This window comes from Phyllostomus hastatus, unplaced genomic scaffold, assembly GCF_019186645.2.
Source record: "Phyllostomus hastatus isolate PE091 unplaced genomic scaffold, TTU_PhHast_1.1 phas_scaffold_1066, whole genome shotgun sequence".
Lineage (NCBI taxonomy): Eukaryota > Metazoa > Chordata > Mammalia > Chiroptera > Phyllostomidae > Phyllostomus > Phyllostomus hastatus.
This window is the reverse complement of record NW_025334004.1, coordinates 5,513,043-5,531,006: the sequence shown is the minus strand read 5'-3', so window position 1 is coordinate 5,531,006 and position 17,964 is coordinate 5,513,043. Positions and strand designations below refer to the sequence as shown.

Here is a 17,964-nt window from a genome sequence, read left to right as displayed (position 1 = left end):
AAGTTTGTTAGTTGGGTTTTTACAATACATTTGCTGTTTTTGTGTTCTTAATAAATGGCACAACATATATTGTTAACATTTCAGTTCTATAAAACAGTGATTTTTAGAAGGGAAAGCACACTCCTATGAAGAGGAGGAAGGACACAGGAAAAGTGGAAGCACATCAAGATACAGGCAGGGACATGCAGGCAGAGCTTGGAAGAATGGACTCAGCACTCATTTCTGTAACACAGTCTATATTCCTTCCACAAACTACAGCAAGTAACGCCTGAATGCAGGATGAGAAACCACTGATGGATATGGCTAGAACAGGTTGAGGCAAGATGACCCTAAAGGAACTCCACAGGGCAGGATAATGAAAGTAGATATGGCTCAAGTGTCTGATAAAAATGATTGGCTCCTACGACTAGCATCTGGTGTTTTTATTGGAAGAACTCGCTCACCTCCGTGGAGAAGCGCTGCTCGGCAGTTGGTGGACACCGCAGCCTTGGCCTCACTCTCAGAGAGTCCAAACAGCAGCCCTCTGTGGGGTCGTTAAGGATTTCAACCTAGAGTCAGCCAAGGACACGAGACTAACACAAACATAACTGACAATGCCAGCTCACTGGTCAGACTCGGAGACATGCCTTAATTCTATAGCAGTTCCTAGCCCGAATGCAACATGCATTGGGGAAGAGGCTCATTTAACTCTAAGCTTTTTAAATAAGTCCCTCATTCTTGTCCTTTTTTTTTTATACCTCACCTTTGGTCCAGAAAACAAAAGGATGAAGCCCTCTATGACCTGATGTAACTTCTTTTTGATATTATTAGTTGTAAACTTATAGTAAAATATTAAGAAAACTATCTTGTTAAGGTGTATCATTTCAAATCCCAAGTTTCCTAAAAGAAAATTTCAACATCTTACTCAGAGAAGGATACAAGTTTGCAATGTCATATGGTCCTCTTATTTCTAAAGGCTAAGATAAAATGAACAAAAAATAGGCATGAGAGAAGTTATTGATAATATTTCAAGACTTCACCTGCAGTAAATTAATAGGATTAGGTGTCCAAATATAAAAAGTCAATGGCATAAATTTAAGTCCTTGTAATTTTGATTGTTGTCTTTAGTTTTTGAAAATATAAAAGAACCTTAAAAAGCTTCTCTAACAATATAAAAAGACTATATAAATAAAACTTAAAGCCTCATAGGAATGGGGTAAATATTACTCTTCAGCAATTATAGTGAGCAAACACAGTAAAAAATGAAAACATGCAATAAATGTTCATTATATTACTATTTTAATTTCTCCCCTTGAAACTTTTACTATAAACATGCAATAAATGTTCATTATATTACTATTTTAATTTCTCCCCTACAAACTCAAAGTTTTATAGCTTGAAAAAAACAAACAACAAAGTACTTAGCGGCAGACTTACCCTTTCTGCAGCACTAGATATAATTACATTCTACAAAAAAGAAAATGATCAATATTAATCTTAGATAAATGTTTAAAAAAATGAGTCTATAATGCAAATAACCAGTAATCACATTTTAACATTTAAGGCTCTATAAATACCAACTTCTCTTTAAGATAAGGTAAATAAATTAAAGTGAAAGAATGAAAAGACCTCATGTCAAACAAAAGGCAGCTTATAAGAAGCAGACTAGGTCTTCCCCACAGATCTTAGAGAAGATGGATTAGTTGTAAAAACTAGTTGAGACCTGGCTGCTGTGATTCAGTGGACTGAGTGCAGGCCTGTGGACTGAAAGGTCACTGGTTCGATTCCCAGTCAGGGCACAGGCCTGGGTTGTGGGCCAGGTCCCCAGCTCGGGGCGTGCAAGAGGCAACCGATGGATGTATCTCTCGCACATTGATGTTTCTCTCTCTCTTTCTCCCTGCCTTCCCCTCTAAAAATAAATAAGTAAAATCTTAAAAGAAAAACTTAGTTGAAAAGGTCATGCAATCTAAATTCAACTCACTGATGACAAACAATTATTATCTAGACGCTTCATAGTGGCTAAATTACAAATTCCTTATTAAAAGAAAGGCTTTCAAAACATCCTCCCCCCCTTAACATTATTCTTTTCTCAATATTTTTCTTCCCTTTAAAACTTGCAGAGCTCACTGAAATGAGAGAATTTGTTCCTGTGCCTTGAGAACTTTCTGCTCTAAGGTAAAGGAATCAGTTGGATAATCTATAGGATTAATAATAATAAACTGCTAGATTTGAAAAGCACCCTGAAATTATGAAACAATACCTTTCCTTTGCAGACCTGCATCAAACTGAGGGCGTTGGAAATTGTGTACCTTCTCATTGTGGAGTCTTTGATGGCAGGGCTGTAGACCAGTTCAAAGCACACACCTCGGTCAATTGCCTTCACAGGAAATAAAGAAAATAAACTGTCAAGAACAAACACACACTGTGCTACTCTATTTTCATGCAAGTTCCATCTCACCTCCCTCCTCACCCCCCACTGCCCACCTCCTGCATGTTGAAGCACAGCCTTACACAAAGGTGGACCTATGCCCAAATAGCACCATCCACAGGAGGAAACAGATCTGTGGCTCTGTTTGATCACCAGAGTTTATCTTAGCTGTGGGGAGGCTGACAGGAATCATGAAGAGGCTATGGGGAGCACAGTCTGGGGGGTGGGAGGGGAATCACAAAAGGGCTGTTATTACATGAACTATCAAAAGAAAAACAGAGATGTGCTCCCTATACTTAGGGTAAACTGTCTGCAAACATAGTCAACTAAGTAATATGACACAAAAATGAAGAAACAAAGAAGGAAGAGCTGAAAAATTTCCAAAGAAAGGGGTGGGAAGGCCCCTTGGATTCATCTCTTGTTGCATGTATGTTCAATGGAGGAACACAAACAGCCATGGTTGAGTGTTACGTGGCAGGCGCTGTGCTAAGAGTCTTATGTATGTATTTAACCCTTTTGATACCTTTGTAAGGCATTATGGCAGAGACTGGTAATTGCCTCTTGGACTGTTCTCCCCTTTTTCTTTACTAATAGAGCTCCTGACTATAAACTGGGCTCATGGATGCCCAGCAAAAAAGAGAGAAGCAAGCAGGGCCCTGACAATTTTGCCTAGCTCACCATGTGCTTGGCCTTCTACATAAGAAAAAAAGAAACTTTTCTTATTTATGGCATTGTGAATAGGTAGGCATCCACAGGTAAGAAAATATCCTGGAAGTGGTGAAAATAAGACTGAAATCCACCACTCCCCTCTTCAGCTTTCCCTTCATCCATTCACAACACACGTGTTTCAAGCCGAGCCTGCATGGGGATGTTGAGAAAAAGCTGACATGGTTCCTCTCTTCTAAGACACACAAAATACAAAACTTCAACTGTGATAAGCGCCACCAAGGACAAGACTGGGCATGGGTGAGGAAGGAATTAAGCAGTTAAATGGTAAAGGGAGGAGCATTTGCAGATGGAGGGAGGAGTATGCGGAAAGGCTCTAGGGCTGGAGAGAGTCTGGTAACATGTAGAGGTCGTAGGCCGGGGAAGAGAGAATACGGGGCAGCCCTGTGGTGAAAGTGGAGTCTCAAGAGAGAGTAAGCGGGGGTGGCTTGTGGTGGAAGTGAGACTAGAGATGGAAAGAGTCAACTGTGCAGGTCTTCAGAACTGGTGACAGGATTATTCTAAAAGCAATGGGAAGGACTTCAGCATGAAGGTGATAATCAGACTCGCCGTGGCAGTCACTGGGTTACAGTGATCTTTCGAATGAACCAAGGAAGGAATCAGGCACAGACCAGGTGGTAGGGTCCAAGTCTGCCTGGCAAATGAGCTTCTAGTACCCGGAGGACGAGCTGGCACTGGTCCACCTGTAAGTCTGGGAGGTCTGTCCCCGAGTGTGTGCAGGGAGTGGGAAATCCTGTCTTCCTCCAGAACTGGCAGCCCACCTTGATTCAGCGCAGGTGTGGCTGGCAGTCTCCTTCTACTCACCTGTCCTGAACACAGGTTTTCTTTTTTCCACAACACAACCTTCCTTTTCCTTAATTTTTCCTGCTATCTTGAGGCCCCCAGATGTTATTTTGGATTTTCCTACATATCTGATATTAGTTTAGTTAGAATTTACATGCTATTTTCCACACTGTAACCTTCCCCTCTCCTCTTTTCTGAGAGCATTCCCCCAACTCTAATTCTTTAGCCTGTGTTGATTATTTCTGGGAATGATACAGGTTTTAATACTCTTTGTCCCACAATTAAATGTATACTTCATTTTTCCTAGCTTTACACTTCTTGAGAGCTGGTATAATACTTCTTGGTAACACACAACTCATTTATACAAGTGCTTAATATATTTATTTATATTCTATGTAAATAGGTCATAGCTTATGGAAAAAGGGTCATGTGATAATGCTGTTCACTATGGATTATCCATCATAAAAGAAATCAGGGTGAACCTGGCAAACTGAAATTCATTGACAAACCAAAATACCTCCTTTAGCCATATTCTCAGTTATCTCCCTAGCTATTTTTCTTACCAAAAGTACTAATCAGCCAAAGAAGCTGCCACCTTTCTTTTCCGCATCCTTCTAGCTGCTGAACTAAAACCCCAGGCGGTGGGCTGGAGACGAGGGCAAACAAAAGTGTGGGTGACACACCAAACTAGATGGCTGGTCCCCAAGTGTTCTTAATTGATCTAAAGCTTTGGTACTCCCCCCACTCCCCACGGAGACCAGATACAATAAAATTCCTTTTTTTGAAGGGGGGAAGGGAGAGAGAAAGGAAATTAATTATCAGCTTATTTTTTAAGGAAAAAAGTTCTGATTTTGAGCATAGTACATTCATCAAGTTTGCTTTAAAACTGCTAACAAAACAGAGAGAGAGAAATGCAAGATAATGCACCACTGAAGGCTGTGAACATTCCTTTCATAACACCTTATTCTACATTTTCAGATAGATAAAATATAGACTCATTACCTGGGCTCTTGCTTCTAAGACCACTCTCATGGAAATTGCCTTAACTCATCAAATGATTGTTCCTAGCAGCCTTTTCATAGAGAATGACAGTGCCTGCCTGATTGGCTTTTGTTCGCTTCTCTGACCAAAGGTTGTGAAATAGGGAGATTTCTTTACTAATGAAAAATAACCATCATAATGATGCTACAAACCAGGGGCAGGTGTGTGATACTTGAATCAAGGGATATTGGTGGTAAAATTCCCAGAACTAACCAAACCTCAACAGAATGAAAAGAGAAAGAAAATAGGGAGTTGATTACTGGGGTGATACATGAATTCCCCGTTAATTTCATAAAAATTAGTTCTTTATTGAATCCAAAGGATGACACCCTTGCTGTATCCTTCTTTAGATAGGTAATTTGTTACATGAGTCACAAATCAAGTGACATAAGAGAGCAATTAAAAGTCTTATTCATATCTCTGCTCTTAAGGGCACTTCCCATAATCACTTTTGTTAATTTCTTGGGTCTTCTTCCAGTTTCTTCGAATGTAAACAAGTATGAATATATGCTTTCTCTCTCTCTTTTTTTTACCCCAAAGGTAGCCTGCTACATTCCTGCTCTGGCCTGAGGGTTTTCCGTGTCAGGTCATAACTTCTGCACCATTTTGCGCTTGCACAGCACTCCACTGGAGAGGCACAGCACGAGTTTAACCAAGCCTTGGCCGACAGACTTGGGTTGTTAGCACGTATTGGCAGAATAAACACTAAAGTGGGATTTCTGGGTACTGCACGTTGAGTTGTGTCTCCCTATAAAAGGTATGCTGAAGTGCTGGCCCTCAGCACCTCCACATGTGACTTTATCTGGAAATAGGGTCTTGGTAGACATAATTAGTTAAGATGAAGTTATAGGGACTAGGTTAGGCCCCTCATTCAGTATGACTGATGTTCTTGTAAGATGAAGGCGATGTGAAGACACAGAGGGAGGGAGACTGCAATGTGAAGACAAAGGCAGAGATCAGATTTAGGCAGTTGAAAACCACGGACCACCAAAAAGATTGCCAGCAAACCAACAAAAGCGAGACAGAGAATTCCTCTGCAGGTTTCACAGAAAGAGAAGGACCCTGGTAACATCCTTTTTTAAAATTGTTTTCTGGTTTCCAAGGTTTATTAAAAATCAAAGCATGGAAAACTTTACCATATGTCAACATGATTAAAACACATCAGTCTTTGCTTCCACACACACAAACTGAAATATGGTATTTTTTTTTTAAGATTTGGTATTTTACTTTTTTTAAAAAATGTTATTTATTTTAGAGAGGGGGGAAGGGAAGGAGAAAGACAGGGAAACATTGATGTGTGATGTATGAGAAAAACTGATCACTTGCCTCTCGCATCCCCCATCCCAACTGGGGGCCTGGCCCGCAACCCAGGCATGTGCCCTGAGAGAAAATCAGTGCCCAACCCACTGAGCTACACCAGTCGGGGCAAAACATGCTATCTTTTTTTGAGCCTGTGGTGTGTAACCACAGTGGTAGAAGCCAGGCCGGTTCATTCAATTTACCCTGCTAACATCCCAATTTCAAACTTCTGGCTTCCAGAACTGTGAGATGGTAAATTTCTGTTTAATGAAGCCACTCGGTTTGTGATGCTTTATCATTAATACACTAGGCCAGAGGGTAAAGCATCAGTAACTTTGACAGCTGTTACCGAATTACGCACTCCCCCACGAAGACTGCTCCAATTCACACTTACTCTCAGTATATGAGAAAGCCTAATTTCCACAGACTTGCTCGTGTGTCTGGGTTCACACCACTCAGGCAGGTGATTTTAATGTGAATTTCTTCTATTATAATGATTTTTAAGCATCTTTTTGTGTTTAAGGGCCATTTGTATTTCCTATGAAATGTCTTTTTCATGTACTTAATCCATTTTTTAATTTTTCATCTTTTTAAAAACATTTAACTTCTTAATTTCTAGGAGCTCTTTATCTATTAAGGAGATTAGCCTTTTTGTCTATGATATAAGTAAAAACATTTCTGCCAGTCTGTCATTAATCTTTTAACTTTGTTTCTGGCAATTTCTTCTCTCCCTTCCTTCCTTCACAAATGTTTAATGCCGGCAAGCTTGCTGGCGTTGGTCCAAGCACTTGATCAATACTTAACACATTTCGGTTCACAACATGTGTGATAAAAAATAAAGTTTACAGAGCACGCACACCCGATCAAGCACATATGGCATGATTCCTGGAACAACCTCTCTGCTTCAGACACTATTTACTGGACTTCACTCAGTAGGGAACTAGACCATGAAGACAGAAGTGGATCAGGGTTCAAGAAGAGCTGGGGGGAAAACCATCAAAGAGAGCAGAAAACATACAATCAGTGAAAATAACTCAACATACTTGAAGTCATTGTTGAGTGGCAATAACATTGAAAAAAAAAAATCAAAGGACAAGTAAAGGTATGTACTTCTTAAAAAAATTCTCAAAACCTGAATTCATAAAGATTGTATTTTAAAATACGAAATTACTGTGTGCTTAATAAAGAGCTCTGCTGTAAAGTAATCTTAAATAGCATTTCCCTGTGGCGGGGAGTGACAGCAGGCGAGAATCAAAGCTTGAGCACAAGTCCCAAGTCAGCCGCTGAGAGGGGAGTGTGTCTGTGTGTTCCCAAACTCCCGAGCCCCAGTTCCGTGACCCGCGCAGAGACCGTCCACACCCACCCTGTCCTGAACTGCTGGGTTGCTGCGGGTGTCAAAGGGCTTAAACTATGTGTGCTAAATAAGTAGAAGTCATTTGATTATCCAAGAAGAGGAGTTAAATTCAATTTTTTAGAAACCTATCACATGATAAAGTTGTGCCTCCATACTCTAGGCTCCAGAAGACGTTTGGAGGAGGCTTCAGAAAGGGTCACATCACTGAAATTAGGGTGCTCTGAGCATGTGAAGATTACAAAAGGGACAAGAGCTCTAAATTACAAATGGAATGCTTCAACACGATCTAGCCCTCCTTCATCATCCCAACCTTCTAAGCTGACGAGTCTCACATAGCTTCTAACCTCTATGCAAAAGACTAATGAATTCCTTATCTTAACTCTCCTGCTTTTCAACACCACAGAAGAAAAGAGCACAAATGCTAGCCAGATTAAGATCTGTGCTGTTGTCTCATGTGTCCAAAAAAGGGATCCTTATAAAGTCAACCTATCAACTTTTCTTGGCCAAAGACAAGTTTATCCTTAAGGTCAAAGATACAGGCAAGGACCAAGACTGATGTGAACCACAATCGCTCTATGTTCTGTGCTTTCCTGGTGCATATATGCCCATGCATTAATGTAGGCATACAGCTCTGTAAACAGATTAGATGACAAATAATACATACTTAGCTATACAGGGTAAACTATTTATTTACCCTGAACAAGCAGCTGGACATCTTTTATTGTATGTTTCCAGCTTCCTCTTTCTTAAAGGAGAACTAGGTGAATACATTAATAAGGACTCTTCTTTCTGACTAACTCACATGGCAGCCTACTTCTACATTAGATGAAGACTAAAAATAATCTTGCGCAGCCTTTCCTTCCACTCCATCATCTAGTTTTTATTAAACAACATATGTAAAATGTTCACACCAGATTTTTAAAAAAGAGGACACTGTGTTAAACACTTCGTATCCCTCTCACTTGTCAAATTTTTACTTTTCAGAATTCTTAAATTGAAAAATGTGGAAATGAAGCCAAAAATATCAGCGAACAGCAGCAGCCTTCCTGAGCTTACAGATGGAATCGGGCGGTGGGATGTCTAAGTGCCGCTGTCTCCTCATGCCACCTCAGTGCCCTGCTTCCCTCACCAGCCCAGCACTGACAACCTGCCAGTGACTCAGGACCCGAGGATTTGGCCAGGTCTCCCAAGCTGTACACGGATATGTGAAGCTACACATATACAACGGAGGTATTTTAGGGAGGACCCAATAAAAGCAAGATAGTGGGGTAATTAGAGGACCATGACATAGTTGGCACCCTCTAGTAGCTCACCATCTGGGTTGAACAGTAGGGCATGTTCATAAGAAAGCAACTGAAAGCCTTCATCAAAACAGCTACCGGGAGGCTTACTGTTGCCGTGGGACACAGGAATTATGTTTGCTGCTGTCCATTCTACAGACATGGCCTTAGCGTCACAGGCTACTACATCCTCCTAACCTAGGACACAGTATTGTGTGTGGGCTGACTCAGGCAAAGCCATCTAGAAAATACCCTTCCTTCTTCATTAAACTGAAGAGAAAGGTAAAAAAGTTTTCAGTTTAATAGCAATTTACAGAGCTGCTGCCCTGGCTAACTCCAGGGGGTGCCACTTGGAAGCGGGACTGACAGTTTGGGGCTGGTGAGGCCTTGGCAAACTTCTGGCGTCAGAGATTGCTGCTTCTGGAGAGAAACCGTATGAGGCCAATGAGACTGTCTCGACCTTGGGTACTGTGTTAAGTTTATGCCTTTTATCCTGGGTAGCTGGGCACAGCACGGAGCTCAGGTGACAGGGCATCAACAGCACCGTCCCAACCCTGTGACTGAAAGGCTTGGTGGCTTCTCCTTGCTGGTCTTCGTTTTACTACATTTGATAATGGGCTGTTAAACAACACAGATCCCCAATTCTAAAATGTGACGATTCAGATTTTTTTTTTCTCTTTAGTGTTTACTTATTTATTTATAAGTTCTGGCAAGAATGTGGGGAAACAATGATTTGAGCTTAAGCAATATTGTTATATGTTGCTTATTTATCAGAAAAGAGCTATTTTATAGTATTCACTTTAAGTATATGACTTTAATATTTTGGACACTTTTCAAGTACAGTCTTGGTAGCATATTTTTAGAGGTAGAACATAAGCCAACTAAAATTTTTCCACACTGAATTCAATTTTTCCACACCATATAGATCAATTTTCTCCTCATTGTCTCCCCCCTATTCTTGGCGACGAGCCCATTCCTTAGCGGCAGAGACAGGAAAACGACTTGAGGAGGCTGGATTCTACAGAGACAAAAGAGGGGGTAGTGCTGTATCTTGAAAAAACATATACATTTTTAATTTTCCAGTTCTGACAGGATCAGGTATATAATCTGGACTGTTTATTAGACTCTGTCTCCTTCTGTAATAGTTTCTGAGAATGCGAGACCGGGCTCCGGAAACCAGTCTTCTGAGACAGCATCCTACCCCTTCCAAGGATCTGGCTGCTAATGCAAACAGTTGTCAGCTGTGCTGACCTTACTGCTGGCGAAGTGAAAGATGGAATAAGGCTTACAAGAAGGCATGACAAATGAAGGAGGAAGGGGAGAGAAAACAAGAGACAGTAGGTAGAAAGGTAATGAGAAAACGCTACAGCAGAAGGAGGAACAAAAAGTCCCCTGAATGCACGACTTCCCGCCCAGATTGCTATAAAAGTGGCCTGGGCATCTGCACAAAGCAGCATGCTTCAGTGCAGATTTTCGCTTTGCACGGACCATGCCCGCTCTGCTTCCCATGCCCCGCTTCCTTTGTCCACCCCCTACTCCAGCTGACTGGTGCCTCAAGATACATTTTTTCCTTCCCCTTCTTTCTTAACTGCTCTGTCCCCTTAATGTTCAATGTTCAGCCTATAAGGGTCCAACACTGTTAGCTTTCCTTCCAAGAAATATCCTTCATAAATTTTGATTTGTAAGGTTTTTCAAAAACATCTCCATAATTTACTGATTTTTTTTATTTTAAGCTCTCCTTCCCCTTTTAGTCAGTTTACCAAAATAAAACCTCTTTTTAAAAACACTAATTTATTACCTAGCCTTTGTTTTTGTTTGTTTGTTTTGTTTTGGTCCAAGAACACTGGTTTCTTCTGTACTTTGTCCAATTTGTTAATCTAAGTTTCTACAGATTCAAGTATAGAAAGGAAAGAGTAACAGAGTAACACTTACCACATTAATAGGCGGTCTTCTGAAGTAAAATGGTAGTTTTTCTGTTACAGTTATACAGACTATATCCACATCTAAATGTGTACAAGCAACCTGTCAAAAACAAAAAAAAAGTAAGCTCTTTCTCATGGCACCTCGGAGGTGGTTGGCTGCTTCAGGATGCAGCTGAACATCTCTTTCCCAAACACTGGCTGCCAGAAACTCATTGAAGTGGACGACGAATGCAAATTTCCACCTTTCTTGAGAAGCATATAACCACAGAAGCTGCTGCTGATGCTCTGGGTGAAAAATGGGAGAGGTATGTGGTTCGAATCAGTGGAGGAAATGACAAAGAAGGTTTCCCCATGAAGCAGGTGTCCTGACCCATGGCTGTGTCCACCTGCTCCTGAGTAAGGGACATTCCTGTTATAGACTAAAAAGTGCAAATCTGTTCAGGGTTACAGTGTGGATGCCAAGCTTAGTATTCCCAACTTTGTCATTGTAAGAAAAGGGGAGAAAGACATTCCCGGTCTCACTGATACTACTGTGCCTTGTCACCCGGGGCCCAAAAGAGCTGGTGGAATCCACAAACTTTTCAATCTCTCAAAAGAAGATGACGCCCACTAATATGCTGTAAGAAAGCCCCTAAATAAAAAAGGAAAGAAAACTTGGACCAAAGCACTCAAGATCCAGTGTCTTGTATGCATCCTGAGTACAAACCTTGGTGTAGTACTCGGAAGAAACAACGTACTAAGAAGAATAAGGAAGAGGCTGCAAAACGTGCTAAGCTTTAGGCTAAGAGAATGAAGGAGACCAAGGAAAATCACCAGGAACACACTGCTAAGAGACATAGCTCTCCTCACTGAGAGCTTCTACGTCTAAGTCTGAGTCCAGTCAAAAATGAGATTTTCTAAGAGTAACGAATAAATAAGTTCAGACATTGAAAAAAAGGTGGGGTGAGAGGGGCAGCCAAAAGGAAAATTGGCACATGTCAAGAATGGGAACTAATGTCAATCCTGACATAAAGAAATATAAATAGCTATTGTTCACTCCAAAGGTGTTAATGATGATTCTGTGCTGAAATACATCTGCTGAAATATGAAGTCAATGGTTAGCCATTCCTCCAGGTTTGATTTGAGTGGTTTAACCATAACCTAGCTGAAGCAGTGTTATACATCCACAGATGTTCTTAACAGCCAGGGCCCAGAGATCCTCTTACCCACAGTCTGCTACATAAGGATGGATGCTAAGACAAGCAGCTTGGTGTGTGGAAGGGTAGACTGTTATAGAAAGGGGAAACCAACTCTCTGGAATCCAAGAAAAAGACGAGCCAATTGCCCCACTTCCCCCACAAATCATTCATTTCTGTGCTATGAGCTGTCCCAGGCCTGTGGTTCCTCCCAGGCCATTCGAGTGGCTGGAGAAACACTAACATGACCCAACCAATGCACTTCTGTTCAAACACTAACAAAAACAATGCACAGAAATGGTCAAAACAGAGCTGTTAAAAATCAGATGATACCGAATGTATTTTTCAGCTTTTCATTTTCCTTTCCTTTGCTCTAATTGTTGCTCTCACTTGTTGATTAATATTCTGCACTTACATCCAAAAGAGATTTGAAACTGCTTACAAAAACTGCATGCAAGATAAAATAAACAGGTAAGGGAATCAGGATAAAAGGAAAACCAGGGAAGGAAAATAAATTTGGGGGAAGGTTACTAGCTTAAGAGTACAGGCCAAAAGACACTGCTAGAAGATGCATATCTGGTTTGGATTTTGCCATTATTTGATTTATGGCAATAAAAAAAATTGGCTGTTTTGTACTGTATTAAAACTAAGACACACTGGCAATGCTGGGGCCTACAGAATCAGTGAACAAATTCAAACCGCTGGGTGGCTATGCTGACCAACCAACATCAGTGGCATGGAGCAAGGCAGAGAAGTAAAGAGGGGGTAATAAAGGGATTTCTTCAGAATCCCCGCTTTGGTGGTCACTCATACCTTACCCCAGGTTCCTTGGATTTAAGAGAGTCCTAGCAACCTGGTAAGCCTGGGAAGTAATACTATTTAGGCAAAAACACTTGGCTCATAAAGAATCTGCCCCATCCCAACTGCTACAGCTGTCCAACTCATAGAAGTCATTGAAAATTTAATAAGAATGGATGAAGAAAAGCTCTGAATAGTAGATAATACAAGTTCAGCTTCTGTTCACCATTTTATAACTATTAGAATAGCAAAGATCAAAAAGTTCAGGAATATACTGCTGACATAAGAATGAATAAACAGGCACTCAGGGGATCCTTAAATCAGTAGTCTTAAAAAGCACTTTATCAAGAGGCGTCAAAATTTTAAGTGCATACACCATCAACTTCACCTATAGGAATGTATCCTATAGACTCTAGAAATATATTCTGTAGCTATATACTCTACAAATGCTCAAGGATATTAGTACAATGAATCACTGCAAACCCCAATCACAAAAGACTAGATGCAATTAGACATGCCAATTTTACTTAAATTATAGTCCCTTCATAGAGCAGAATATGCTGGCTCCTAAAAGGGAATGAGGAGTTATCTCTAGCTGCCACCAGGGAGACATCTCCAAGATAAACCCTTAGGTGACAAAGCATGGCATTACATAAGAAGGAAGAAGGGAGGGTGGGGGTGAGAATGAAGGAAGAAATGACTAGGTAAAAAATATTTCTGAAAAGATACACAGATCTGTCAGCAGTGGTTGCTTCTGGAGAAAAGGGAGAGGGAGTTTCAGGTGGAAGGAAAGTGTACTTTTCAATGCTTACCTATTTATACTGTTTGAAGTTATTATCATAAACAAAAACTATTTTTCATTTAAACAGCTGATTCTTTTTTTTTTAATGGATATCTAATTTGTTTTTATTAATCATTGTTCATATACAGTTTTCTCCTTTTTACTCCCAATCCAGTTCCCCCTCCCACCCGCCCCCCTTCCCTCCCATTACCATCCTCCCCTTAGTCTATGACCATGTGTCCTTTAAGTTTGTTCCTGTGAACCCTTCCCACTGTCCCCTTAAATTCCCTCTTCTCTCCCCTCCGGTCGCCATCAGCCTGTCCTCTATTTCAGTGTCTTTGGTTACATTTTGCTTGTTTCTTTGTTTTGTTATTTAGGTTCCTGTTAAAGGTGAGATCATATGGTATTTGTCTTTCACTGCCTGGCTTGTTTCGCTTAGCATAATGTTTTCCAGCTCCATCCACGCTGTTGCATAGGGTAGGAGCTCCTTCTTTCTTTCTGCTGCATAGAATTCCATCGTGTAAATGTACCATAGTTTTTTTGATCCATTCATTTACTGATGGGCATCTAGGTTGCTTCCAGCATCTAGCTATTGTAAATTGTGCTGCTATGAACATTGGGATGCATAGGTTCTTTTGAATTGGTGTTTTAGTATTCTTAGGATAGAGTCCCAGTAGTGGAATTGCAGGGTCAAAAGGCAGATCCATTTTTAGTTTTCTGAGGAAGTTCCATATTGCTTTCCATAGTGGTTGTACCAGTCTGCAGTCCCACCAACAGTGCACTAGGGTCCCCTTTTCTCCACAACCTCTCCACAATCTCATTGTGGTTTTAATTTGCATCTCTCTGATAGCTAGCGATATTGAACATCGTTTCATGTGTCTTTGGATCCTCTGTATGTCCTCCTTGGAGAAGTTTCTATTCAAGTCCTTTGCCCACTTTTTAATTGGATTCCTTGTCTTCTTAGAGTACAGTCGTGTAAGTTCTCTATATATTTTGGAGATTAGACCCTTGTCTGAGGTGTCATTGGCAAATATGTTTTCCCATACAGTTGGTTCTCTTTTAATTTTCATACTGTTTTCTTTAGCTGTGCAGAAGCTTTTAATTTTGATGAGGTCCCATTTGTTTATTCTTTCCTTTATGTCCCTTGCTCTAGGGGACACGTCAGTAAAAAAGTCTCTTCGTGAAATATCTGAGATTTTCTTACCTACGTTCTCCTCTAGGACTTCAATGGTGTCATGTTTTATATTTAAGTCTTTTATCCACCTTGAATTTATTTTTGTATATGGTGTAAGTTGGTGCTCAAGTTTCATTTTTTTTGCACGTGGCTGTCCAGTTCTCCCAACACCATTTGTTGAAGAGGCTATTTTTATTCCATTTTATGTTGCTGCCTCCTTTGTCAAATATTAATTGACCATAGAGACTTGGGCTTATTTCTGGGCTCTCTGTTCTGTTCCATTGGTCTATGTGCCTGTTTTTATGCCAGTACCAGGCTGTTTTGATTACAGTAGCCTTGTAATATAGTTTAGTGTCGGGTATTGTGATCCCTCCTACTTTACTCTTCTTTCTCAATATTGCAGCAGCTATTCGGGGTCGTTTATAATTCCATATAAATTTTTGAAGTGTTTGTTCTATGTCTGTGAAATATGCCATTGGTACTTTAATAGGAATTGCATTGAATGTGTAAATTGCTTTGGGTAGTATGGACATTTTGATGATATTAATTCTTCCAATCCATGAACACGGTATATGTTTCCATTTGTTTGTGTCTTCCTTGATTTCTTTCTTCAGTGTTGTGTAGTTTTTCTGAATACAGGTCTTTTACCTCTTTGGTTAGGTTTATTCCTAGATATTTTATTTTTTCTTTTTGCTATTTCAAATGGGATTTTTTCCTTGATCTCTGCTTCTGCTGTTTCATTGTTGGTGTACAGAAATGCCTTTGATTTCTGGATATTGACTTTGTATCCCGCTGTTTTGCCAAATTCATTTATTAGGTCAAGCAGTTTTTTGGTAGAGTCAATAGGATTTTCTATGTATACTATCATGTCGTCTGCAAACAGTGATAGTTTTGTTTCCTCCTTTCCGATTTGGATGCCTTTTATTTCTTTTTTTCTTGTCTGATTGCTGTGGCTAAAACTTCCAGTACTATATTGAATAGAAGTGGTGAAAGTGGACAGTCTTGTCTTGTTCCTGATCTTAATGGAAAAGGTTTTAATTTTTGCCCATTGAGAATGATGTTGGCTGAAGGTCTCTCATATATGGCCTTTATTATGTTGAGGAATGCTCCCTCTATTCCCACTTTGCCGAGTGTTTTTATCATGAATGGGTGCTGTACCTTATCAAATGCTTTTTCTGCATCAATTGATATGATCATGTGGTTTTTTGTCTTTGCTTTTGTTTATGTGATGTATTACATTTACTGACTTGCGAATATTGAACCATCCTTGCATCCCTGGAATGAATCCCACTTGGTCATGGTGTATAATCTTTTTAATGTATTGTTGGATGCGGTTTGCCAGTATTTTGTTGAGGATTTTAGCGTCAATGTTCATCAGTGATATTGGCCTGAAGTTTTCTTTTCTTTGTTGTGTCTTTATTTGATTTTGGAATTAGGATGATGTTGGCCTCATAAAAAGAGTTTGGGAGACTCCCATCTTTTTGGATTTTTTGGAATAGTCTGTGAAGGATAGGGGTTAGCTCTTCCTTAAATGCTTTGTAGAATTCTCCTGTGAAACCATCTGGTCCCGGGCTTTTGTGTGTTGGGAGTTTTTTTGATTACTGCTTCAATTTCTTTTGTTGTTATTGGTCTGTTCAGACTTTCTGCTTCTTTTTTCATTGAGTTTTGGAAGATTATATTTTTCTAGAAAGTTGTTCATTTCATCTAGGTTTTCAAAATTTTTTGGCATACAGTTCTTCGTAGTAATTTCTTACAATCCTTTGTATTTCTGTGGTATCTGTTGTAATCTCTCCTCTTTCATTTCTGATTGTGTTTATTTGGGTCTTCTATCTTTTTTTTCTTGATGAGTCTGCTTAAAGGCTTGTCTATTTTGTTTATCTTTTCAAAGAACCAGCTCTTGGATTCATTGATCCTTAGAATTGTGCTTTTAGTCTCTATATCATTTAATTCTGCTCTGATCTTGGTTATTTCCTTCCTTCTGCTTGCTCTAGGCTGTCTTTGTCGTTGTTCCTCGAGTTCTTGTAGATGTAGGGTTAGGTTGTTTGTTTGGAAAGTTTCTAACCTTTTTAGGTGGGCCTGTATCGCTATGAACTTCCCTCTCAGGACTGCCTTGGCTGTGTCCCATAAGTTTTGGGTTGTAGTGAGTTCGTTTTCATTAGTTTCCAGAAACCTTTTGATTTCTTCCCTAATATCATTCTTGACCCATTCATTGTTTAATAGCATGCTATTTAATCTCCATGATTTTGAGTGTTTTTGTTTTTTTTTCCTTCGGGTTGGTTTCTAGCTTCAGTCCCTTGTGGTCTGAGAAAATGCTTGGTATGATTTCAATTTTCTTGAAATTCTTGAGGCTTGTTTTGTGTCCTATCATGTGGTCTATCTTTGAGAATGTTCCATGCACATTTGAAAAGAATGTATATTTAGCTTCTTTTGGATGGAGGGCTCGGTATATATCAGTAAAAGCCATTTCATCAAGGGTATTGTTCAATGCCACAATATCTTTGTTGATATTTTGTTTAGAAGATCTGTCCATTTTTGATAGTGGGGTGTTAAAATCTCCCACTATAATTGTGTTGCTGTCCATATCTTTCTTGAAGTCCTCTAAGATTTTCTTTATGTATTTCGGTGCTCCTATGTTGGGTGCATATATATTTACAATATTTATGTCTTCTTGATGGATTCTTCCCTTGAGTATTATGAAGTGACCTTCTGGGTCTCTCTTTATGGACCTTTTTTGGAAGTCTATTTTGTCTGATTTGAGTATTGCTACCCCAGCTTTTTTTTCCTGACGATTTGCTTGGAAGATTTGTTTCCAGCCCTTCACTTTCAGCCTGTGTAGGTCTTTTTATCCTGAGGTGGGTCTCTTGTAGACAGCAGATATGTGGGTCATTTTTTCTTATCCAATCAGCTATTCTATGTCTTTTGATTGGAGCATTTAATCCATTTACGTTTAAGGTTATTATTGATAGGTACTTATTCATTGTCTTTTATGTATGTGTGTTCCTCTCTCTCTCTCTCTCTCTCTCTCTCTTTCTTCTAGCTGATTCATTTTTTTAAAAGCCTGTGAAACATTCTTCCCCAGACAAAAACTAAAATTAGGCTACTTTTTACTAATGTATTGGTTCTTTTCCCCCTGCTCTATATAACGGCTAATTAAAAAACATCCCCTGTGTTGGTTTAAGTACACGCACTGCAATAAACTCAGAAACAAAGGGCAGGTGCACTTC

The 17,964-nt window shown here is 39.8% G+C and overlaps 1 protein-coding gene and 1 pseudogene across 2 annotated transcripts in view; one reads left to right on the top strand and one right to left on the bottom strand.

Annotated features, from left to right (window-relative positions):
• Positions 1 to 17,964, bottom strand: part of RPP30 (ribonuclease P/MRP subunit p30) — a 37,397-nt gene that overhangs the window by 8,436 nt on the left and 10,997 nt on the right. The window contains exons 6-10 of one of the 2 annotated variants that reach the window (XM_045854675.1): positions 10,823 to 10,912; positions 2,240 to 2,356; positions 1,417 to 1,446; positions 919 to 956; positions 444 to 523 (exon numbers count right to left, since the gene is read on the bottom strand). In XM_045854675.1, the coding sequence (XP_045710631.1) occupies positions 444 to 523; positions 919 to 956; positions 1,417 to 1,446; positions 2,240 to 2,356; positions 10,823 to 10,912 (355 nt within the window). Of the gene's footprint in view, positions 1 to 443; positions 549 to 918; positions 957 to 1,416; positions 1,447 to 2,239; positions 2,357 to 10,822; positions 10,913 to 17,964 lie in introns of both variants that reach the window. The other variant, XM_045854676.1, reaches the window with a different exon arrangement.
• Positions 10,979 to 11,702, top strand: LOC123829123 (annotated as a pseudogene).